This window comes from Eupeodes corollae, chromosome 1, assembly GCF_945859685.1.
Source record: "Eupeodes corollae chromosome 1, idEupCoro1.1, whole genome shotgun sequence".
Taxonomy (NCBI): domain Eukaryota; kingdom Metazoa; phylum Arthropoda; class Insecta; order Diptera; family Syrphidae; genus Eupeodes; species Eupeodes corollae.
This window is the reverse complement of record NC_079147.1, coordinates 123,842,061-123,868,827: the sequence shown is the minus strand read 5'-3', so window position 1 is coordinate 123,868,827 and position 26,767 is coordinate 123,842,061. Positions and strand designations below refer to the sequence as shown.

At 31.2% G+C, this 26,767-nt stretch overlaps 1 protein-coding gene and 1 long non-coding RNA gene across 3 annotated transcripts in view; one reads left to right on the top strand and one right to left on the bottom strand.

Annotated features, from left to right (window-relative positions):
* LOC129938433 (heterogeneous nuclear ribonucleoprotein H2) overlaps positions 1-26,767 on the top strand; it is a 100,393-nt gene that overhangs the window by 50,035 nt on the left and 23,591 nt on the right. For both annotated transcript variants that reach the window (XM_056045991.1, XM_056045992.1), the window contains exon 5: positions 15,770-15,915. In XM_056045991.1, the coding sequence (XP_055901966.1) occupies positions 15,770-15,915 (146 nt within the window). The remainder of the gene's footprint in view (positions 1-15,769; positions 15,916-26,767) is intronic.
* On the bottom strand, positions 18,510-24,269 carry LOC129938435 (uncharacterized). Its single transcript, XR_008780463.1, has 3 exons — positions 24,255-24,269; positions 19,915-20,478; positions 18,510-19,856 (listed from the first exon to the last, which is right to left on the bottom strand). It is a non-coding gene; the product is annotated as an uncharacterized LOC129938435 (long non-coding RNA).

Below are 26,767 nucleotides of genomic sequence, written 5' to 3'. Positions count from 1 at the left end.
TAAATAAAAAAATATACATTTAAACTATAAAGAATTTTGTTTTTACCTATTTACTAATCTCAAACAATTTGCTAAGTGTACGGATATTATCACTGTAAGGATACTAGTAGGCATTCACTGTTAAATTGTATGAAATATTTTCCTATCTTAAATTTGAATTTGAGATCAAACCCACATCCTGAAAAAAAAAATCACCTACTAGTTGATATTTATCTATAAAAAAAAACTTTAAAGGTTAAACAAATTTAATCTTCAAATATTCCAGAAAGATTTAATGCCAAATAAAAGCAAAATGCCTACCAGACAAAATATACAAAATTACATCCAAACGTATAACTACCCTCATTATTCTTCTTCTTTACAAAGATCTGTAAGACAAAAATCGCATCGTACATAATACAAACCATTATGCATATAGGTATGTATGCATAAAGATCGTACACACGGAGAAGCAGCCTTATGAATGTAAATAAAAAGAAAAATCGGTAAAAGATCATTAAGGGGGTATTCTGGTCTAGAGACATGAATTTTAAGTAAAAAAAGCAAGTAATAATTTTACCATCAGTTTTTCAATACATTATTTATTCATATTAGAAGCATAAAAAAAAATCCGTTAGTTATCAGCTGATGGAGTGGTGCGTCATAAAAAATTGGTGCGTGACCCACGATTTTAACTCTCCTAGAAATCTGAAATCAAAAAATAAAAAAGATTATTAATCTACAATAATGTCGCAATGTCTGGAACTACAGAAAAGTTACAAACATTATTTTTTACAAAATGGCATCTGCCTAAAGAAAAAAAAATGTTAACACTTTTTTGAACATTCTTCGATTTGTTAAAAATAGTAAAATTTGGGGATAGCCGTAGTTCCGGACGTAGACAAGTCCCTAAAGAAGACTCTCTTAAAATTTCAAGTAAATCGGTTCGGCAGAACCTGAGAAATCGTGGATATCAGATTCAAAAAGACAGTTCTGGGAAAAACGCGTTTAAAGTTTCAAGTACAATTTTTCAATCTGCCATTCCTGCTGCATACATCGAACCTTCCTCGACTTCGAATGTAGTACACGAAACAAACAAAGAAATCACTGAAACGACCTTGAAAAAACTCCAAAACACAGTAGCCGTAATTATTATCTATAATCAACTCTTCGTCATTTGATTTCCTCAATTTTGCTGCTGATGCACTCGTAAAACTGGTGTTTTCCTGTTCCGTTAATCTATTGCCGCGAAATCGCCTTTTTATCGTCGGATTTTTATCCATTTTATTTAAAAAAAATCGAAATCACTCAAAATATTTGTACACTCACAGCACATACGTTCACGTGGTTTACAGGGCGCATGCTGAATATAAAAAACACATGTCACCTAGAGTTATTGTATTACAATATATATATAAATTTTAATTGATATTTGATTAAAAATCTTTTTAAAAAGTTTTACTAAAGAGCGGAGCTCTTTATGTCTTTATTCGTTTCGAGAATCTTAAGAACTAAACTAAACTATCGCAGATAGCTAGTGTGTTTCGATGACAAAACTCTTTGTCATCGTTTTATCGTTTTATATTTTAATTCTTTTATTTTTTCGCGATTAACACTTTGTCAGCATTTTATTCTTATTTATGATTTATCTTTAATGAGAAGAACAGGAAATGGGATCAAATGAATATTCAATAATGCAATATGAATTTGATACTATTTCTTTTGTTTACAAATAAACTAAAAAATTCTTTTTGTTTTTTCTGCGGTTATAACCCCTCCCTCTTTCGAGTGTTCTAACGGTTGGAAAGTGATCGTTGGAAGGCTAATATTTGTAATGGATTTTTTATGCTTTAATTTAATTTTTAAATACATGAATGCAAAAAGTGTTATCGACATTATTATTACGATAGTTATTATGGTACATTTTTGTATGTATTTTTGATTCTAATATTTCAATATTATTTATTGGTTTGAAATTTAATTCTTTTAAATAGTTGTCTGAAAAGTTGTAATTATTCAACGGTATTATTTTATAGTTATTTTGATATAATTTTCTATTGTATGTAACATTTTTTATTTTTATTTTACAATTTTCAAATTCCAAAATATAGTTTCCTTGTAAAGTATAATCTAAGTTATTACAATCTTGTTCTAATTTTTCATTCTTTATGTTTTTTACAATTAAATATTTTTCTTTATTGATTATAACATTTTCATCTTTATAATCTTTAATTTTACAGTTTAATTTCGAATTGTCTTTAAATATGTTTTCAATACAATTGTCTTTAATTTTTGTTAGATTTTTTATTTCTTTACTTACATAATATATAGTTTTATTAAGTTCTATAAATTCATCATTAGGTATTGTAATGATTTTATCTTTTACCGGAAGGGTATGGATACATATTTTATTATATAAGTTTTCATTAAAACTTGGTATACTTAAAATTATAAGTAAGTTTTCGTTATAGATAGCTAAAGTCAATTTAATCTCTTTAAGTTTTTCCAAGTTTATATCGAAGTCGTAAATTTCTTTTACAGTTAGTATATCTTGCGTTAATATTCCTGTCCTGCTGGTCATTATGATATTGTCAATTTTTTCTACTATTTGTTGTACTTCTACTAAGTTTTTATTGAATTCTAATTGCATGCGTAAAGTATTTATTTCTGATTTGATGTCTTTGTATTTAGTTAGTGTTTTTGAACTTTGTTTAAGTGTGTCTTGTAATTGAAAGAATTGTTCATTGAATTGTTTGTTAATGATAACTTGTCTGTTATTATTTGTTAAAAGTTCTTTATTACTATCTTCTAAATTTTGTAATCTTTCTTCTATGGCTTGTCTGTCGTCGTCGTCCATAGTTCCACTTCATTCCTTTACCTACAATATTTAATAATCCTCTTTTTTGGATAATATGATGTGGAATGATTGCTTGAAGTTTTATTTCTAATGTTTTTATCTTTTGTTTTTGTAAATCGTCAGGATTTGTTAGTAAATGGTATTGAGATTTTAACTGGTTTATTAAGAATTGGCATTCTGTAAGGTTAATTACATGTAATAGAATGTCGTAATTATTTATAAGTTTTACTTGTCCTTCTTGTATGATTAAAAATTCTCTATCAATCTTTCTTATTTTAATATCATTGGCTTTCACTGACGTTGTTAATAAGAGAATCATTATCATGATTGCTAATATCTTGGTTGTCTTCATTTTGTGTTTTGGTGAATTTCTTTTTCTTTCTGCATTGGTCTTTGTGTAAAAGTTGCTTTCTTTTGTGGGGTTTGATAAGTAATTGTTTACCAATTGTTTTAAGGGGTTTTACTTTCCTGTGCTTGGTTTTTAGTTTATTAAATTGTTCTGGGTTGTTTATCTTTGTAAAGTTTGGATTCACTTCAACGTTTAATCGATTTTTATTTATTTTATTCAAGATTTTATTCTTGTTTGTTTCTATTCTATCATATATTGTTTTGTTATCTACTTTGCCTAGATGTATCTCGAAGGGCCTCTCCTTGGTAGTGAGATGTATAGTTTTATTGTACGTATTTACTGCTTTTTTTACTAAATCAAAAAGTTGTAAAATGTGTTAGTATATTCTTTTCTTTTACATAATTTTCAATAGAGTAAGTTTTGAAAGCGGGGTCATTGTTCATTGTTAATTTCTTTGGTTCAGGCATGTATGAGAATAGTTTTTCCATAGCATTTAAAATGTCTTTTTGGTTTTTTGATTTAAGTTTCTCTACTGAAGCAAACTTGCTGAACTTGTCGATACAACTTAAATATTTGTTGCTATTGGGTAGGATCCATATGTCCATATGGTAGTGAATGTGTGGTTCTAAGGGTGTTTCTGTTTTTTCAAATGGTAATTTAATAGGGTTTCTTTCTATTTTCAAATTGCAGATATCACAATTATTTATGATTTTATATTTGTGTTTTAAGGTTTGGGTAATAATACTTTCTTTTTAAATCTAAGTATAATTTTTCTATTCCTACGTGATTTAATTCCTCATGTTTTTTATGTATGATTTCTTCTAGTGCAGTTAAATCGTAAACATCTTCTAAGAATGTATGAGTTCTGATCAAAATTTGGTTGTTGTGGTGCGTTTTCCAATACGTTTGGAATTCTAAAAATAATTTATCGTTGTTACAATATAAAAAGTTTTTATGATTTATGCCAATTTCTGATATGATTTTTTCAAAATCTATTTCTTTGAATTCTTTCCTAATTATTTTTATTCTTCTTTTGTTAAAAGGAAAGGTTATGGTTTCATCATTTTGTATTCCTGTTTCTATGATAATTTGTCGAATAGATATATTTAAACTTTGTTCGGTAATTGGAATTAGATTTGAACTGTCTGACTCATTTGAGTGTTGTGTAGAAGCGAGTTCTAAAATGTTTAATACATTCTCGAAATTTGTATTAAAATGTGTACTAGGTCTATTTTTCTCCTGTGAACTTGTTTTATCTATTCTTATTCTTGATATGTCGGCTACCTTATTTTCTTTTCCTGCGATGTGTTCGATTTGAAAATCGTATTCCTCCAATTTTATCTTCATTTGAAGTTTAGAGTTTGGTTCTTTTAAGTTATGCAACCAGGCTAATGGTCGATGATCAGTTTGTATTTTAAAGTGTCTACCGTATAGGTAATGGCGGAATTGTTTGGTTGCCCAAACAATGGTTAAAAGTTCTTTTTCTATAACTGAATAATTGGATTCATGTTTGTTTAAAGTTCTGGACGCGAAGCATAATGGTCCATGTGATTGACTCAGTACAGCTCCAATTGCAAAATTGGATGCATCTGTGGTTAATATAAATTCTTTATTAAAGTCAGGATGTCTGTTTAATAAGTCGTCTGACATAGCTTATTTTAATTTTTCGAATGATTCTTTATATTCTTTATTGTTTATATTTATTTGTTTATCCTTTCCTAAACAGAGGGTTAGTGGTTTTATGATTTTCGCGTAGTCATGGATGAACTTTCTGTAGTATCCTGTTAGGCCTAGGAAAGATTGGATTTCTTTGATAGTTTTTGGTATGGGAAAATTTTGTATTGTGTTTATTTTTTTGGGATTAGGTTTAATTCCGTCCGGGGTAATTATATGACCAAAGAATTCACTTTCTTTTTTCATAAAATCGCATTTATTTAGGGATACCTTTAAATTTACAGACTGTAATTTGGTGAAGATTTTATTTAGTGAATTTATATGTTCTTCCAATGAAGTTGAGAATACTATTATGTCGTCGAGGTAGACATAACAGATTTTTCCTACATATTCCTTTAAGACCTCGTTCATCATTCGTTGGAATGTGGCAGGGGCATTTTTAAGACCAAATGGCATTCTTAGCCATTCGTAGTGTCCTGATAGTGTTGAAAAGGCTGTTTTTTCTCTATCTTCGGGGTTAATTTCGATTTGGTTGAAGCCTTTTGTTAAATCTATAGTGGAAAAATAGTTTGCTTTTCCTAATTTATCTAATATATCATCAATAAGAGGAATAGGGAATTTATCCTCTTTTGTTACATTATTTAATTTCCGATAGTCGATGACTATCCTCCATTCTTTGTTTCCTAACTTGTCCTCTTTTTTGGGCACAATCCAGATTGGAGCATTATAAGGTGAAGTAGTTGGTTTGATAATTTTTTGATCTAACAGATCTTTGATTTGTTTTTTTGTGGATTTCGGGATATCTATATATCCGTTTGAAGATAGGTTCTTCATTTTTTGTCGGAATTTTATGTTTTACATGATTGGTAAAACTTAAATCATCTCCTTTTTGGTAAAAAACCTTTTGATGTTTTTTTCAATAAATTAAATAAACTTTTATGTTCCTCATCGTTTAGATGTGAAATTCTTTGACTTTCCAAATTTTCGAAAGTAAATGTGTCTGGCGGAATCAAATTGTTTAAATGATTTATTTCTTTTTGATATTCCTGTTCATCTTCCGCGGAAAAGAACAGTGGAATAATTTGTTCATTTAGTTTTAGTATTTTGTTTTTAAAATCAATACTGGCATTATTTGGAAATAATATATTGTTTCCAATTAATCCATCGAAGTTGACATTAAAGTTGTGGATTTGAAAAATGCCATCTACGCGAGATTGAGTGCAAATTTTTCTTTTGGTATAACTAATTCCTTGTTTATAAAAATGGATGTACCTACTGTTTTGATCTCTAACGGGTACTTTCGTGTATGTATGTAGAATTCTGGAGCTTTTTCTCTGTTTATTAGACTATTAGTGGCTCCTGTGTCAATTAATAGTCTCAACGTTTCGTTATTTTTGTCTAACCTAATAAAGGGGAGTTTGTTGTCTTGTTGTGTCGATAAGTTTCCGAGGCTACATTCGGAAAAACCGTATTATTTTGATCACTTTCACTGTAGTTACTTTGGATCCTCTTTAATTGACTAGAAGTTGGGTCAACTTCCATAGGTTTATATTGTCTACTGGGAGGTTTATAATTTGGGTTATAATTATTACCTTTATTATTGGGGTTAACTTGATGGTTAAATGGTGGTCTAATATAGTTGGGATTTTTTGGAGCAAATTGGTTTGGGTTATTGTGATTTTGGTTTTGATGATTAAACGGAGGTTTTACATAGATAGGATTTCTAAGTTGGGAATTGTTAGGAATAAAATTGTTATTTCGAATTTTTATTGGTTCGAATAACTTTTTGGGTGTTTCTTCGGTTCTTTCATTTACAAAGCCTGCTTGAGCCTGCAGGGCTGCTTGTAAATTTGTAGGTTTTAATGCGAACAAGATAGTACGCATGTGTACTGAAAGCCTTTCTTTAAATATAGTTAGAGCAGTTTCATTATTACTAGCGACCTCCTCGGATTTCGATTCCTGAACCGTTTTTTGATTCAATTCACATAGTTTTTTCTGAATTTCATTATAATCTACATTTTTCAAAAAGGTATATAAATCTTCTATTCGTCCATCGAAGGGTTGAAGTTTCTCTATATACTTTAGGGGGTCGAGAGTTAATGTTAGTGCCATTTGTATATTTTCTATACTAGATAAATAATTTTCTATTTCAATACTTTTATTCTTAAGATTATTCTTACTGTTATTTATTATTTTATGTTGATCTTCTTCAGATGATTCGTCTTCTCTATGATATGGGTCTGGTTTCGTCTTTTGTTTTCGGCTGATGAAACTCATTAGTTGTGTGTTGTCATCGGTTTGTTGAGTCCGGTTCACTGATGTATTTATTAGTTTGTTGGATCTCGGTTCACTGATGTAATTTTATTAGCTAGTTGGATCTCGGTTCACTGATGTAGTTTTATTAGTTTGTTGGATCTCGGTTCACTGATGTAGTTTTATTAGTTTGTTGGATCTCGGATCACTGATGTAGTTTTTTTTTCTTGATTGTCAAATTAATTTCCCCTCTACGGAGTTCATAACATTACCATATGCCGTGGGATGAGTTATTAATTAATTTTTTATTTGTGAAAAGAATCGATTTTCGTTCGACTTATATTTTTCACTGTGTTGCTTTTATACTTTGAGGTTTTTATCATTGATAATAATAACTTGATAGATATTTATCTTCACGATAAAAAGTTTTTACACAAGTATTTTAACACTGATGTGCCCTTTAATGGGTTGGTTAAAAACACTTTCGTAAGTTATTTTTTACAAGGGATGCTCATTTTGAAAATGGCATCCTACCGACTGCGCCAATTTTAATTGATATTTGATTAAAAATCTTTTTAAAAAGTTTTACTAAAGAGCGGAGCTCTTTATGTCTTTATTCGTTTCGAGTATCTTAGAACTAAACTAAACTATCGCAGATAGCTAGTGTGTTTCGATGACAAAACTCTTTGTCATCGTTTTATCGTTTTATATTTTAATTCTTTTATTTTTTCGCGATTAACACTTTGTCAGCATTTTATTCTTATTTATGATTTATCTTTAATGAGAAGAACAGGAAATGGGATCAAATGAATATTCAATAATGCAATATGAATTTGATACTATTTCTTTTGTTTACAAATAAACTAAAAAAATCTGTTTGTTTTTTCTGCGGTTATAACCTATATGTATATAAGCCCTTTTGTTCCGTTATATATATATATATATATATATATATATATATATGTTATATCCGAGCACACTTGTGCGCCCCAACAAATATCAAACAAAGATAAACCCACGCAAAATCTTGACTTCAAATTTAATTAAACACTTTGTAATAATTCTTTAAAGATGATGCAAATGGATATCAAAAGTATTTGACAATATTGTCAAACAAAGGTTTGCTGCGTTAGCATATTAATACTATAAAAGGGATCTCCAGATCTCTTTCTAGTTTAGTTTTTGTCACAAGTTTATCAACGTATAGCCGATGATTTCCCCCGACCAATGGTAAGGGATCTGACGCTTGAATAAAAGTGTTTTTAATTAAAATAAAACGGTCTTTTATTTCGGTTGCCCTGTTCCCAAAACTGGAAGAAAGATTTTTTTTGAATCTTTGAGAAAACTCAATTAAAATTGGCGCAGTCGGTAGGATTCCAGTCAGATTATAAGTGAAAATTATAAGAGACATGGTAATCCAGTGGTCGAACCGGAATTAAATTTTTTTTTCGCGACCCAAAAAATTTGTTTTTATTGTGAAAATTAATAAATGCAAAACCGTGTTTTAGTTGACAATAAAAAATAAATGCAAACAAAAAAAAAAAAATAATAATTTTTCGAACGAAAATTATTAAAAAGGAAAAATTATTTAGTAACCAACGCCAGTGAATATGGTTAATGTTGCGAAGCCTCATAGAGAGGAAATAATTTTCAGTGAAGAGTGAAAAGTGGAAGAGTGGAAGTGAAGTTAAAAGCGATTGAACAATTATAATTAATAAATTAATTGAAAAAAGCCCTATACTGAAAATTGAGTAAAAATACAAAATTAGTGAGTGAGAAAAAGATAAAATTAATAAATAAATAAAAAGAACATAAAGAAAAAATAATTTTTTTATATAAAAATAAAAAGTGCAAACAAATTAAAACAAAATAAAAAATAATAAACCAAAAGGAACGATAAGAAGCAAAAGGTTAAATGCAACAAATAGTGCAACTAAAAGAAAAAAATATACCTACCAAAAAAAATTTAATTTAATAATCAAATTATGTGTGGAAAATCCACTTGAACCCAACGTGGATGTAAGTGGCATGATCTAAAGCCCAAACGAGATCAAGTTGATGAACCGAATCAGAAGAGATTCGCAACGAGCTTAATTAAGGCAGCTAAACTACAACCAGCAAAGAAACTTTCAAGAACAAGCAGACAACTTGGAACCATCAGTAGCACAACAACAGCAACAGCAGCAGCAACAACCACCATTAGTAGGAGGTAATAATAATTTAAGATCTTTAGAATTAAATCCCCTTAAATACATAGAAAGATTACATAATTTTGACGTTAAAACCGAAGACATCACTATTTTTATTTCAAATGTGCATGATATAATCCCCACATTATTAACTTATAATGACATTTCACAAAAAATGTGTATAAATATTCTTAAGAATAAATTTATAGGAAGAGCCAGACAGGCTATCGAAATTCATACTTCTTCTCAATATAGAGGCGATCCGATTAAATTTTATGACTACATACAACATACCCTTTCCTTATTAAACCAAAAGAGTTTACAAGAAAATAATATTTCTGATATCCCTCGTAATAACGAAACAGCGCTTAAAATTTTTAAAGAAAGATTACCGACGTATATGAGAACAATTCTATATGCATTAAAACCCCCAACCATGGATTCAGCACTTCATGAGATAACTCAAGCAGGATTTATCACACGACAAAATATTGACTTTAATACGATAACCCTCAACCAAGTACGAGCAGAATTCGAAGTCATTGACTTAAATAAAGGAAATGGATTCACTTTAATCCAACTAGAAGAATATCCACTAATAGAAAGTTACGATACTATAATTCATATAATAAATCTAAGTGAATATGAAAAAAATATATGTTAAAAGAATTCCAGAAGAAAATGACAGCTTTATTAGGAAAATGTCAAAAATACGAAAAGAGTTTAAAGTACTCTTACCCCATCCTAAATCAAATAGACAAAAAAGAGGATTAATAAATATTTTAGGAACAGGTATGAAATTTTTATACGGAACCATGGACGACAATGATCGCCAAGATATCGAAAAACATTTGAGAATAATTGAAGAAAACAATCATAATGAGATAACGAATTTAAACAAACAAATAATAATAAATGAAAAATTTAATAAACAAATAAAAATACTTACTGAAACTTTAAATAATGAAACTAATAACATAATTAAAAGAATCAATACATTTGTAGAAAGCTACGATTACGTAAAAAATATAGCTAAAATACAGTACGAGATAAAGTTAAGAGAAAACCTCGAATATTTACATGAAGACATAGAAAAAATAAAAGAAATAATAATGACTTCAAGATTAGGAATACTCAGCAGAGATATTTTAACTGTAGAAGAAATAGATAAATACGGCATTAATATAAATAACTTGGAAGAATTAAAACTCAGTTTAGCCCTATATAAAACAAATATTATATTTATAATTAAAATACCCAAATATACAGATGAACTGTATAAAAAGATATACGTTCAACCCATTCCAAATAAGGATAGTAATTCCCAATTAGAAATAAATATCTTTATCTGACAAAAGATCAAATAATATATGACAGTACTAAATATGTACAAAACTTAACCAAAATAAATGAGATTGTATAGAAAATATACTGAAAAAAATCAATGAATTGTAAACTTATAAAAAATATAAATGAACAAGTATTAGAAATAGGAAATAATAATCTTGTATTCATTCATGTAAAATTACAAGAACTTAATCAAAATTGTAATAATCAAAAAATTAAAATTAAAGGTAACTATCTTATTAGATTTGAAAATTGTAAAGTTAAAATAAACAATAAATCATATGAAAGGAAAAATTATAAGCATGAGCGAATAATTCCTAATACAATATTGGATATAAATTATACTAAAATTGAAGAATTAACTTTTGAAGAATTAAAATATCAAAATATAAACAATTTAAAAGAAATACAAGAAATGAAATATAATCATAAAAAGTCAAGTTTCAAAATATATTTTATCATTTCAATCATTTTAATAATTGTAATAATTTATGTTTATCTAAAATTAAAAAGTAAGAAAAGGAAGATAATAAATAATGTACATCTTCCAACGGTCAATTTCCGACCCTTAGAAGAATCCAAAGAGGGGGGTGTTATATCCGAGCACACTTGTGCGCTCCAACAAATTTCAAACAAAGATAAACCCACGCAAAATCTTGACTTCAAATTCAATTAAACACTTTATAATAATTCTTCAAAGATGATGCAACGATAATAAACATAAATTGCATATCAGCACTTCTTGGCCTTCAGCCTTGTGCAAGAGTATCAAATGGATATCAAAAGTATTTGACAATATTGAATCATTGCACCATCCGCAGTCAAACAAAGGTTTGCTGCGTTAGCATAAAAGGGATCTCCAGATCTCTTTCTAGTTTAGTTTTTTCACAAGTTTATCAACGTATAGCCGATGATTTCCCCCGACCAACGGTAAGGGATCTGACGCTTGAATAAAAGTGTTTTTAATTAAAATAAAACGGTCTTTTACTTCGGTTGCCCTGCTCCCAGAACAGGAAGAAAGTTTTATTTTAAATCTTTAAGAAAACTTAATTAAAATTTATATATATATATAAGTCCTTTTGTTCCGTTATATAAATATATATGTATTGCGCAGAACCCCATTATGTCTTTTGTTCGATTAGTTGCAGCCCAACCGATTTGGATGGCTGCCCAGCAAAATACTTATTTCTCCGAAAATAATTTGAATTTGGGAAAATCCTCTCGTAGACATATTCTTAAATAGTTAAGCTATGAAAATATGAAAAAAAAATCGTTTTTTTTTATTTCTAGACCAGAATACCCCAGCTGATGTAAGCATACAAAAATTTCATTCATCGCCGTATTAGACACAATATTGAGACATTTTTGTTTACTTTGCCGTTTTCCATATAAAAGTCCATTGATATAAAGAAAAAAAAAATTCACCGACCTTCATATGGAAGCTTTGGATATGAAAACATATACAAGGATAGACTCAAATAGAATGAAGGAAATTGTGAAGACATTTTGGGTGGAAAATTAATTATCTCCCTTATTCTGCTGGAAGGTTATTTCTCTCGCTTCCCGAAATGTCTCTACTTTCGATACTACCGCCAACGACTCGGCATCCGGTCGCCCTACAAATGTATGCCCATGAGAGTACTATAGTTTTCATATACAAAGTTTATATATTCAAATTGGTTCGAGAAACTACTAGGTTCTTGTAGGTGCTGAATGTTCTCGAATTGAGTTCTCCTCTTATCATCTTTATTTAAAGTTTGAAATTGTGAGTTTATATTGGCTGAGTATGAAATTTAAAGTCAATTGCTTGTTTGGCGCACAAGTTGGGTCTATATACTCGTAACACATATATATGTATAAGTTTGAATAAAAATGGTTGCGACTGAAAAAAACTTTCCCTTAATCTTATAAGTAATGATAAGGAATTCCAAAAAATATTATTAAATAATTATGAAACATTTTGAAAGAAAAGAAAAATAATTGTAAAATAATATGAAATGTATAAAAAAAGAACTTAATATTGGAAGTTAAAAACATAACAATAAAAACAGTCATTATAAAAACAATACTTTTAAGAACAATACTTCATAAATTTGAAAGAAAACCTGAATGAAGTATAATTTAAAAATATATAAATTTATATATGTACGTACATGTATTCCTAAATACAAAATTGCTGTAATTTTTTTAAATTTTGAATTTTCCAAAAATGTGGAAGGACTTGTACATGTTGTAAGAGTTGCACTGCTATGAAGTTATGGTGTTTGTTTTTTTGGGACCAAAAATAACTAATGAGGAGGACATAGTTAGTTCTCTTAAAATATTGTTGCCTACTTTCCTCTTTAAATAGGAGGTTTCTTATTCACAAATGATGTCGTTTGAAAATAAAGTGTGTCTTATTTTTGTTGGCGACATTAATTATTCTTTCTTACATTATATCTTTTCAAAGATAACGTTGGAGTGATTAAGCTGTTATTTAGTATTAAGTTGTTTTACATTTAAGTCGACAAAAATATCTTACCTCTTTTAATTTTGTTTGCAGAACTCTGCATTTACATGGCAATTGAACATTTTAGTCATAAGCCAATCTAGCTATTGTTGATCAATATTTCCATATACACCATGTCACAAAAGTCTGCATACGATTTCAAATTGTATTGTTTTTTATTAAAAAAGTAGTCAACATAAGATTTTTTCATTAAAATATTTCACATTTCTTTTAAATAACAAAATAAATAAAAAATAACAAAAAGTTCTTCAAAACTGGAAGTCTGTAATAGAAAAAGGTTATACGAGTCTGTTTTTGGTATTCACAAAATTCTACATACGGTGTTACTTGGTAATGAATTTGTAGCTATCAGTAACGTGTTGGGCCACCATTTGCTTTTATCACCTCTCCTAATCGTGATGGCATAGAAAGAGCTAGTTTTTGGGTAAGTTCGGGTGAAATTTTGGCCCATTCTTCAGCTAAAACACTTTTGAGCATTGGAATAGATGTTACGGTCCTTTCGCTAAGCTTCTGCTTAAGGTGGGCCCATAGATGCTCAATAGCATTAAGGTCAATTGATTGTGGGGGATGTTCAAGTTTTGATCGAACGTTGTAAAGCAGCCACTCTTTGACGAGAAACGAGTTATGCTTGGGGTCGTTGTCTTGCATAAATATATAATTGGACTCAAGGTCCAATTTCTGTGTGCTCCTGACTAAATTTGTCTTAAAAATGTTAAGATATTTATGCCGATCCATTATCCCGTCTATGAAGTGCAACTCCCCAACTCCTTTCGCCGCCATGCATCCCCATACCATAACAGATCCCCCTCCATGTTTAACAGTTGGAGAAATGTTTTTCAAGGCGAGTGCTGTATTTGGCTTTCGCCATACTTTGGACCTTCCATCTCGTCCAAAAACATTAAATTTACATTCGTCAGTGAATATCACTCGTTCCCAGAATGTTGGATCAGTAACGTGTTTGTTTTCATACTTCTTGGCGTACTCCAATCGTTTAATTCTGTTTTTGGAACTTATCAATGGCTTTTTTCTTGCTACTCGTGAGCTCAAACCAGACCTTTTTAGTACACGACGAACAGTTTCGGGATGAACTGTTATACTTTCAAATGATTGCAGTTCAGCCGCAAGTTTTATGGCACTCTGTTTTGGATTCTCCACAACTTTTCGCACAACTTTCCTCATCGTCCGATCATGCAACTTCCTCGGCCGTCCACTTCTTGGCCTACTATCGTAGTTACCCGTTTCGTTATAGTTTTTTATGATGGTTTGAACTGAGGCGTTAGATAAATCCAAGCTTTTCCCAATTTTCGACATTGACATTCCTTTGTTTTTAAGTTTTATAACGATTTTTCGCACTTCGGATGAGATTTCTTTTCTGCCAGACATTTTATGTTTTTATAATACTTCCAAAATAAAAATAAACTAAATGCACGATACGTTACTCAAACACGACAACACGAGTAATCATGCAAATATTTACCTTCATTCGCGGTAACGGTATTTTCGGCCAATTTCATGATCGTATGTAGACTTTTGTGACATTTCTCTTGCGTCTCTTTTCAGTTATTTTAGATTTTATTGCGGTGTGTAAGAAAATGTTACTATTTTATGTTGTTTACAAATATTAGAATACTTTATAATGCATAAAGTGCATACAAAAAAAAGCTTTCTCTTATTTCAACAAAATGATTATGAAATTTCGCATCGTATGTAGACTTTTGTGACATGGTGTAGCCTTTGCAATGTTGGAGTACAATTTTTGGTATAATTTCTTTTTTTTTTCATGCAGGATTAAGAGCGCCACAGTGACCTTGTATTTTTTCACAATGTTATAGAGCATTCTATCGTTTTCAGGGATTTTTAAGTTAGCGTACGACCGCCATCTTCCGGAGCTCTAACCCTATAGTCTTTGTAGTTTTGGAGCACACTTTTTAGTATATTTTCTATAATTCACGCAGGATTTAGAGTACCACAGTAACATTGTATTTTTTCCAATTATAGAGCTTTCTGTCTTTTTTTGGGTTTGGTTTCGCCACAACTATAGCTTCTTTAATTTTGAAAGGACGTTTTTCAGAAGCCCGTAAGATGTAAGAAGTGGAGCCTTCTTTTAAAGTCTAGTTTGAGACTATTATTAAGGCGTCCCGTGGTAATGCTAGACATTCATCATGTTGTCTTCGACGAGCTTGAGACTGCTCTGGTGTATCATCATCTCTTTCAGAATTCATCAAATTAAGAACAAAAATATAAAGTTAATTTTGCACTTGTTGAATCGCATACACTTTTTATTTTGCTAAATTACATTTAAAATTGTAAAGTCCAAAGTCGGAGACTTTTTATTTTTTGTATAAAAACTTTGCACTTTTTCTTTGAAAGAAATTAGTACATATCTGAAAAAGTTGCATAGTACAAAAATCAAAGTAGTTGGTGCAACAGGGACCAGGTACCATATATTTTTTCCCATTTGTCTTTTGTTTCTAAGTACTTAAAGAATCAATACAAATAGAAAGCAATTTTCCGTATAGATTTTTTAAAATGAATGTATAGTAATTGCTTGCCAGTATATTTTAATTAAAAAAATACTTCTTAAATTATTTTTTCATGCTTTTTTTTTGTAGGTACATTGAAATATTTCGAAGTTCATTGGCCGAGATGCGTCGTCAGTCTAACAACCGCTCCGTCCCTTATGACATTAAAGATCGTGGGGGTATACGTAATAAGTTTAATAATTTTGGAGGAAATCTAAATACTATGCGTGATCCAGGTAATTTCATTAGTTCTTACTTTAAAACAAAAATCCACACAGTTTGAACTGTCTTTCCAATAGTACTCATATTTTTTACGTTTAATAACGAGAACATTTGTAGTTGAACAAAACCATTGGTTTCATATCAGGAATCGGATTTCAGACATTAATGTTTCTTGAACAAGAAGTATAGAAAATAAAAGTTTTTGAAAATTATGTCCGATGATTTTCAAGCTTGAATGAGAGATTCTTAAATTAAGGGTCAAACAATTTTACTACAAGTACAAATAAAATATGATTGTGCCTAATACTGCACTCATGACATTTTTCCTCTATTACTAAGCTTGTGGTAAACTGAAAAGTCAATTAACCTGAAAGTTGATTTAAGAGTTTATTTAATTATTATCTCAGCCAAGTCATTTTTTGTAAATAAAAATACTTTCGAATGCGGACCAGATGGTACGAATAATTTCCTGTGATCTTAAATAAAATGTTGAGTACTAAGCATTCATGGCCTAAAATAATAAAATAAATTTAAATAATTTAAAACCTTTACTGTTAATTTTCGGGACTCTTTAACAGTTAATATTCAATAATATTTCATTTTTTACTGGCTTATACTAACAATATTTTGATGTACTATTGGAATCTAAAACTAAGATATACTTTCGAATGCGGACCAGATGGTACGAATAATTTCCTGTGATCTTAAATAAAATGTTGAGTACTAAGCATTCATGGCCTAAAATAATAAAATAAATTTAAATAATTTAAAACCTTTACTGTTAATTTTCGGGACTCTTTAACAGTTAATATTCAATAATATTTCATTTTTTACTGGCTTATACTAACAATATTTTGATGTACTATTGGAATCCAAAACTAAGATAGATAAGATAGATTAACATAATAAATACGTGCAGCTATAATAACTTAATATAACATCGCAGACACCTACCAATCGCCAAAAACTTAGTTACCACTTTCCATAACATATGAGAACAATCAGCAGCACGAGACCCGAAAACAAAAAAATTCCATTAAATGTTTCCTTATCTGAATAAATAGTCGGTCGTGTGATAGGAAGACTTTAAGAGGAGGATACAAATTAACAAAAGGAAACAATTAAAAGCTAATTTAGCAGCTGCTCGTACAAGCTAAAGAAAGAAACTAGCTAAAATCCATATACCGTATGAATTTGAAAGAAGTTCATTGTAGCGTAGGCCAAGATAAGCGTAATTACACTAACGTTTTAGCTCAATAAGCAGAAGAAGCCGCGACAGCAGGACCAACATCCCCGGTAGTTTTCAAAGCATAAAACAACATCCAGTGAAAAATATATACGTAGATGGTTCCTTGCTAAGTAACATTTCGCTTTGGTTTTAAACCATGTATTCTACAGCAACGTGCAGCCGACATCTTCTGAGTTGCCCGAAGCCACAAACTACCGAAACACACCCCAGTGCAGGACAACAAAGCGGTAGGGCTGAATTGTATTTCCCCAGAACTATTACAATCAGCACCAAGTTAATCAAGCGAATTGCTGCAACCGGTCATAGAAAAAGGGAATGGTTGTCAAGCTCCCAAAAAATATTAAATCTGTTTATATGGGAAAACTGGGAAAGTATTAGTGTTTTGCCTGCAGTCACCAAAATAGTAGCAAAGATTATTTTATAGGGTTTGAAGACGCTAAACAATCTGGAATCCGCACTGTATACTCCTACATTAATCACATTATCTAAAATCTTCATAAGCCAAAAATATAATATCCATAGTGCTTTGGTTGATATGAACGTTTGACGTGAAATGTGTACTATTTTATAAATACTTCATTGTTAATATTTTAAATAAACTTTAACCACCTATTCCTTACATAAAATAAAATATTTTAAGCAATAGAAAAGCGAAATTTCGCATACTATCTATAATTCGTAAATATTTGAGAAAAAGCTTCTTATTTTCCGTTATATTAGATGAAAGCAGCAGCAAATTTTTTTAATGGTTTTTTGTTTGTGTAGTCCAGTAACGACATACATCAGGTCAATAAAGTCTGTTACTTCTGATTTCTTTATTACTTGTTTATGATCTTGGCTTTATTAAAAAAATAAAAATCAAAGTTTTCGACCTCGAGCGCCTGACGCAATATGTCAAAAAATCTGATAAACCGCGAATATTTTTTCATTTAATATTTTTTTTTAAACTGAAGCAACATTTTTTATCATGTTCTTCCAGTTTAAAGCAAATAAAATACATTATATTTTTCCCGAAAGTTGTTTCTGTAGATGTAACGGTTTTAAGAAAGGATATGCTCAAAAATAAGCTAAAAAGCTAATGATTTAGACACACGTTTTTTTTTAAATTTGTATGTTTTGAGTACTTGTTATTTAAGAGTAAGTATTTGGCACCAAGATAAAATAAATTTTAAATAAAGTTGTTTCAGTCAGTAGTTTTTGAATTAATTGAATGCAAAGTCAAAATGTATGAAGGAAAAAGATTAAAAAAAAAACTTTTTCTCATGATTATGGATACTGATAAATAAGTAATTGATATTAAACATTTAAAACTACTTCTTTTTATATATTTAAATAAAAAAGTAAATGAAGTAATAAGTTAATTTAAAAAAATGAATAATTTCTAAACAAATATTGAACATTAAGCAAACGAAAGGGAAATAAATAATGAACAAATAACTTTTATAAAAACAAATTATTTGCAAATCGGATATACCCCAAGATAGTTTACACTTGTTTGCCAACCTGTACTCGTACCGCAAATAACTAGGTAATTGCTTAGCAAATAGGCAGGCTTTCCTTTTTGGAGTGAAATAGATAACCTGTGTTTTTGAAGCATTTATTTATTTTCAAATAGATTACAGTAACTCTAAATGTCCTTTCACTTAAAAAATTATTGTACAATCTTTATGAAATTAATTGAGTTAAAAGCTTATGTAGCAAAGTGTTGAGCTTAAAGGTGTCAAACGCTTTTTCAATGTCAAGGAACGCCATACCTGTGCTTTTTCCTTTATTGAAATTATTCTTAATTTGTTTGGTTATTCTATGCACTTGGTGAACTGTAGGCACGAAATCCAAACTGTTCTAGCGGAAGTATATCGTATCTTTCAACATGTGTTGTTATTCTTTTTTAATTACTTGTTTCAAACATTTACTGAATGAGCTTAGAACAATGATCAGCCTTAATGCAAAATTTGCCATGCTATGTATCGAATTATTGAAGAAACTTGAGAAACTTAACTTGCGGGTTATAATACGGATGTTACGAATCTTGAAATTTTCCATATTGTTTTTAGGGAGCTTATTACTTGAATCACAGCGTAATTGTTTTTTTTTTTTTGGGAATTGCTTTATCAGCGTTTCAGTTGTAAAGTTTCATATCTATCTATTTAAGTCACAGATATTTCAAAGGCAACTGATAGTCGGTGAACGAAATAAAGAACAACTTACTTTCTTGGCGGTCGGTCACAAACTGACTCGCGTCTCTTTTATTTTCATCTTGCATTCTTTTATAAGTGTTGCCACTGTTTAACATTTACTTACATACTATTTAAGTGTTGCCACTGCTTAACAATTACTTACTTACTACTTATTATTACGCTTACATGCTAGTATTGCACTATTACTATTATAAATATTACTACAATTCGTTATCGTTGTACACATCTTTGTCATAATCAGAAACTAACTTAAAATTACCAGCTTTTAAAAAACTTCTTCCCAGAACAACCTCATAGACCGTTGATCTGTCATTTACTACAAACATATCTACCAAAATTTTAAAATTTTTCTAATGAACAAAACACGAAAACATTCCTTCGATTAATAATTTACTTTCATTTATGCCAAAGTAGGACACATTGTTAATCTTTAAATTTAATTTTATTCCTTTAGGAAGGCACGACCGTCTTATAAAGTTTATCGGGCTACCAGTGTCTATGAGGCATTCTAAAAAAAAGTTTTTAAATTTATTTTCTGTTTTTACAGTAAGACATAAATAACTTACAAAGTCTTCCTTTTCGTTGTCCAACAACTGGACCGTGTACTTTTTATTTGGACACTTCGGTAAAAGATGTTCTTTAGAACCGCATCCGTAGCACGCACCATACTCGCGTTTCGTCTTCCTACACTCCACAGCGATGTGTCCCACGCAGTTGCAATTATAACATCGTGGCCCCTCCTTCTTCTGTTGTCTCATCGTTGTCGTTGTCATAGGCTTTGTTGTTGGCTTAGAGCCGCCTGGCTTCGTTTGTTCTACCTTGCCGAAAGTTCGAAGTAGCTGAGCACGATCCTTAAAATCATGGACTAGAGCGTATAGTCTTAAATTTGTGTCACTAATGCCCTCTACCACGTACTCGATAAATTCATCCTCCTCGATGCCCATTAGGGTGGAGCAAGAATGTATGAAATTTTTTTTTTTTGAGATTGGAAATTCTAATAGGGGGGCATTGGTGCCTTATATTAAAAGAAAAATAAATGTAGTTTTTCAATTAATTTGGTTAAGATCTTCTGCCCCCGCACTGACTTCAAAAATCAAAAGTTGATACAAGATTTTAGTAAACAGATATGGCTGAAAATAGTATAAGATAAATAGATAGAAAACATTGTCCAAAATATACTCCTGATGATTAGAATTTTAATTCAATATAAAGAAAACATAAATTCATTCTCATAACAATATATATATGTATGTATTTTAAAATTAAGATGTTTGAAAATCTTGTTTTGTCTCAAACTTAGGCATAGTCTTCCGTGATTCTATTTTGGCTTTTCTTGCTCCTAGTCGGGACTTTTTTGTGTACTGAGAAGTAGCAGCTTCCGTCGTCATCTTTACAGCTCGTTCAACAGCTTGGGTATGGCACGGAAGCCGTAAAAAGAACACTTCACCTTCACCGCCAGATTCCACGATGCTCCGAATTTCTTGGTCACACAAGTTTTGCATAATCGGTGGGTCAGAAACCTTTCCTTGCCAATTTATCAAATCGATATACGTTGATGCATTGAAATTTATAGGAGGCACTTCAAACAGCCTTGGTGTTGAAGACCGAGGCATACTGCGAGCTTTTAATATACGCCGAGCTGCCAGTTCCCTAATATGTTTATTATTATCTGTTACCATGCCAAGAAGAATGTTTTCTGGATGCGCGAAATAACCATTCCGCTGAATGAAAGGATCGATTACTTTCTTAAGTTCTTCTGGAAGATATCTTGAAGCCATAATCATGTTAAAAAGATGTTGTGTACCATCCTTGCACGATGGTTTATTTTTGATGGAGAGCCAACATGGCGCGTAAACCTTAACAACAAATGTGGCCAAAGTGATCAAGTTTTCCGAAGGTTTCTCTGTTGTTACATATAAACGCATTATGCGGTTGGCACGGGTGAGCCAACGCGCATGTGACATTTTTCTGGAGATTTATTTGACAGATCTTGTGGGAACTCACCTGATAAAACCGCTGCCACAATCTTGTGCAAGTACTGTTGATCTGTACTTAAATCTTTAGCCATTTCTGGCAAAACATTCCCTTTAATACGTAGAAATTTTTGAACAGGTAATTGTTCACAGGTTTCTAGTGCTTTTCCCAAAGGTCCAGAGTAAGAGTTAGGTCCCGAAGTACATCCATCAAGATGTTGAAATAAGTGTCTTAATGGTAGTTCATTCATGTGCAATAAACATATTATCCATTGAAGTGGTTTTTGAAGTTCTGTCTCAAGTAGTCTGATAATACCGCCGTACTTTCCTGTATTCACATTTGTACCATCACAACCGATAGCCAAAAGATGATGTTGAGGAATCTCTTCATCTGATAGGAAACTTCTTATTGCAATTTCTACTTCTTTGGCCGAACCAGTCTTTGGAACTACGTATCCCATGTATATGGATCCTGGCTCTTGCAGAAAAGAGATGTGCTCTTCATAAATAGTACTTTTGTAGATTTTCCCATTTTTTTTATTCAATTTTATGGTTTTATCTTTTCTGCCATCAAAATATAATGCAAATAATTCTGCAGTTGTGTTTTTGTTCATTAACTTTTCTCTGGCTTTAGATTTCTCTCTTCTTATTTTATGTCTGTCGATGACCCCGACTTCAGACCCAATATCAAACAAAACAGACGACGCTATCGCTGCTGCTGCTCTATCTGATACTCCATACCTATCACATGTCTTTGATAATGTAGGAAAATCAACGCTTGAAGAAATTATTCTTTTTTTCTCAGGAATATGTTTTTCCTTGGTCTGAATGAAGCTATCGGTACTTTCAGAATTTTCAGACGCTGACGATGAGGATGTAGAAGAAGTACTAATCTCCAAAACAGCAGTCGTAGAAGTACTACTTAAACCAGTAGTAGTTTGGTATTTCTCTCGAGTCTGTTTTCTTTCCAAACTCTTTCGCAGCCTGTTAGTGACAATAACATCAATTCCACCGATTGCCATACTTCGAACACTTCTTTGATCAATTAAAAATGTTTGTTCTTGTTTCGGAACCTTTTTTTCTTTGGGGCAGGTGCAGTGATTGAATTCTTTGCATTTGCATGCCGTAATATCAAAAAGAAACTTACCGCTTTCCTGAAATTTTTTTAATTTTTCTGGGGAAAGTCTCTTGACAGATTTTAGTAAATTTTTGTATTTTAAATGATATGCTTTCAACATCTGTATGATTCTGGTTCTTGTTACAGTCGGAATAGATGCAGATCGCCATATATTTTCTATTTTGGATGTTACTGTAGCTGCTACTTCTGGAAATGTGGGCTCTTTTGCAGTTTCCAATTCGAACTTTAATTTATGTCTCGTCCATTCATAGCACTTTATTGCATCTTCATAGGTAGGCAGAACGTTTTCTTTTTTATCACAAGTATCACCAAAAATAGGGCATTTAAATACACTTCGAGTTCTTTGCATGTTTCTTTTTTTGTAAAGAGTTTAGTTTAATATTTATAAAAGACAATTAAATGACTGATGCACACAGAAAACAACAGCGAAGTGATATGAAACAAAAAGCATGGCTAACTTGATTGTCAAAAGAAAGGTTTTTTAATTTAAAAGGGTAAAACAAGGAGACGTTCTTAATAAAAGTTTCAGTGTGATTGCGGAGGCAGTTATCGTTACCCAAATCGAATAATATTTTGGATTCATATATTTAAGCCTATAAGGCAACTTTTTTTTACTATTAGATACCAATAAACACCACACTAATGCCCATCCCGTTTGATAACACCACTTTGTCATTGAAGTACTGTTGAAACGTCTCATCGTATTCCCATCGTCGTGCCTCAAATTTTCTTCTCATTGTTAATTTATTTTCTTTTTTACCAAACATCTCCGTCATTTCGCTAAGCAGAGCGTCAATCTTCTCTTCGGCAAAATTTGGCTTTGAGTACAGCCATTGTTGGGCCTTTCCTCTCAATTTACTTACTACCAGCTTGCGCAACATTTTTTCTTCAATATTGTATTCTTTTTTAGCGCTCTTCAGTTGTGCCAGCCAAACGTCAAAATTTGCTTCTCCTTCGTATTCTGGTAGCATATCTTTGTATGTGTTGTAATTCCGCTCTTCTTTGTCATCTACATTGTCGTTGTCGCTTCGTTGTTTCTCGTTTTGCTCTCGAACTGCGTTCTTGTTTATCTGTTGCTGTAGTTCGTTTTCTTGTTTCAAAAGTTCGTTCTCTTTTGCTAGTAACGCCTTTTCTCTTTTGACGAGTTTTAACTCTCTCAAGAGAAGTTGGTTTTGTTTTATTAAAACTGTCTGTGCACTACTACCAGCGCAGCTTACGTCACCATCGTTGTTTTCGTTTTCATCGTTGTCGTTGACGTTGCTATCCCCATTTTCGATGCTCTCGTTCTCGTCGTTGTCGTCATCTTCATCCCTCGTGCCGTCATCGCTTCTACTTTCCACATCGTTGTTTGAATTTTTTCGTCTGCTGTTGCTTGGCTTGGGTTTTACTCCTCTCAGTCCTTCTGGTACTTCGTTAAGTCGCACAACTAACGCTGCTTTTGTGCCGTTACTTGGCATGCCTAGACGTTGCAGCCATTCACGCAGCTGTACCACAGAATACTCGTTTGGCTCTATCATTGTTATGTATATTATTCTTTATAAGATATAAGCAGAGTTGATATGGAGAGAAAAGGAGAAAGAAAAAAAACCAACAAGGGAAATTTAAACTAATGGTGACTGAGCAACGCGAACACGATTGTTCGCGAACAAAAAAATGTTGTTTTTTTTTCAGAGTTTTCCTTTTTCTTTAAATGTTTTTCTTTTTATATAATTGTTTTACAAGGGTAATCCCACTTCTAAATTTAAGGCACAGATATTTAAAAGGCAACTGATAGTCGAAATAAAGAACAACTTACTTTCTTGGCGGTCGGTCACAAACTGACTCGCGTCTCTTTTATTTTCATCTTGCATTCTTTTATAAGTGTTGCCACTGTTTAACATTTACTTACATACTACTTAAGTGTTGCCACTGCTTAACAATTACTTACTTACTACTTATTATTACGCTTACATGCTAGTATTGCACTATTACTATTATAAATATTACTACACTATCTAGCTGAATTTTTTTTTGGCAAACACGGCAACACCACCTCCCATACGCTCTCCTCTATCTCAACGATAACAATTATTTTCTTGATTACATAATCTCTCATTAGCAGATAGTCAAGTATTGGAAACTATGCCTATATCTATATTAGGCCTTCTGAAGAAGACAACAAATTCTACTGTTTTATATCGAATGCTTTCATATGTATAATATTCATGGTGTTTGTTTATATAAATATTTAATTACTAAGTATGCAATAGTATTGAAAATGTTCTGTTTTTTTATTTACGATTGATTAATAGTCTTATCATCTCCGCCGTAAGTTAGCTTATCTCCACTCGTGCTGTAAACACTAGGTAATAGATAATATTCCCTAAAAATCTAATCCAGGTCCAGATTAAGACAAATTTTTTTTTATTAAAAGTATCTTATACATAGCTTCTACGAGTAAAATGTATCATGACCGTTTGTCAACTGTGTCGCCAAATAAACTGTTGATTTTACATTTCTATATTCATACTAATATTATAAATGCGAAAGTAACTCTGTCTGTCTTTCTGTCTGTTTAATCACTCCTAAACTACTGAACCAATTTGCATGAAATAGATATTAGAGAAATTTGATACCCGAGAAATTACATTGGTTACTTTTCACACCTGGAATAGTAAAAGAAAAAAATGTTTTAATTCCCCGCATTCCGATAATTTCAACCGATTTGCCGTTTCAGTTTAAAAGAGTGCAGTTTCCTCTAAAAGCAGCATTTGCAATAACAATAAATAAAGCTCAGTTGCAAACGCTGGAAGTTGCAGGTGTAAATTTGAAAAAAAAACTGTTTTTCCTATGGACGATTATATGTAGCTTGCTCACGAATCTCAAACCCACAAAATCTGTACGTTGTGGTCAAGGATAGAAAAACAAAAAACTTCGTATATAAAAATGTATTGCAGTAACCTACCTTCTTCTTAAAATGTATTATTAAAATGTATTAAAAGATATTACCTTCCACATCAACGGAAGCAAGCAGATTGTGTTTCCTCAAGGTAAAAAAACAACATGAATTAGCTATTTAGGTACTGTTATAAGAACATGTAGCTTTAAATTGCTTCTTTTCTACAAGCTTATAAAAATATGGTCTTTTGGGTTTTATGTAGGGATTGAGTTTTTTAATAAAACCTAGCTGCGTTTTCACTGTTTTGCCTGCAACTAATTCCTTAGAAAATATCACACAACTTGCTTCTTCGTCTAAGTAAGTCAAACATGATTTTTAAAAATTGTTCAAAGTATTGTGCGTTATACGACACTGATGCCAACCAGGTACCCCAACGAGTCAATAGCTGTACATATTTCAATGTAAATTGAAGATCTGTCTGTAAATTTGAAATGTATATAATTACGGATAGTGGAGCCAGATTCAGAAGCAGAGGCAGACCAAGGTCATTCTCTTTGAAAACTGTTATCAGAGAAGGCCTTTTTAAACAAAATTTTCTTTACACCTATTGGATACTCTATTCAAGCCGTGAGCAACGCAAGTTACGTAAAGCATTTTAAAATACAAAATTTGCAGGGATTTTCCCTTTTTTTATATATTGTGCAGCGTCAATAACAAACAGCAATACTTTTTCTCTCTTAATTTCATCGCTCCACAACAATCGCCTTGAATTATCAAACAGCGTTGCAACTGTCGTCGTCTTTACTCTTTCCAAAACTTCGATTGTTAGTATATATCCACTTCAACCTTTTCGTGTTGTAGTCGCATTTGTCCATTGGAATATTTATAAGCCGATGCGTAAAAGCATTGAAAGCTGCCATCTTTTGGGAATGTGGGTGGTGTGAATCTTTATAGATAATTATATCAGTGGTTGTGGGCTTCCTGTATATTTTATATTTTAATTTGTTGTTATGTTTAGCTATGTTTAAGTCTAGAAAATGTATGTTATTGTTATTTTCTATTTCTGTTGTAACTTTTATTTATTATTTATATATGTATTTGTCTAGTGGTTCCATCAAATATGATTAAGGTATCATCGACATATCGGGAATATGAAATGATTTTTTATTTTTGTGGGTTGAGTGTGAATAAAAGGCATTTTTTTCGTAGGGTTGAGGTAGATGTCGGCCAATTATCCACTTAGATGTGATCTCATAGCAAGTCCTTCAGTTTGTGTATAGTATTCGTTGTTAAAGGTGAAGTAATTTTGTTTAAGTATTGTTGTTAATGTATATATTAGAAGGAGTGGTCTTGTTGGTGTTCCTTGTTTGTGTATTTTTGGCAATCCTGTGAATTGTTGGGCTTTTGCATTTGATTGTTTGAATTTTTTC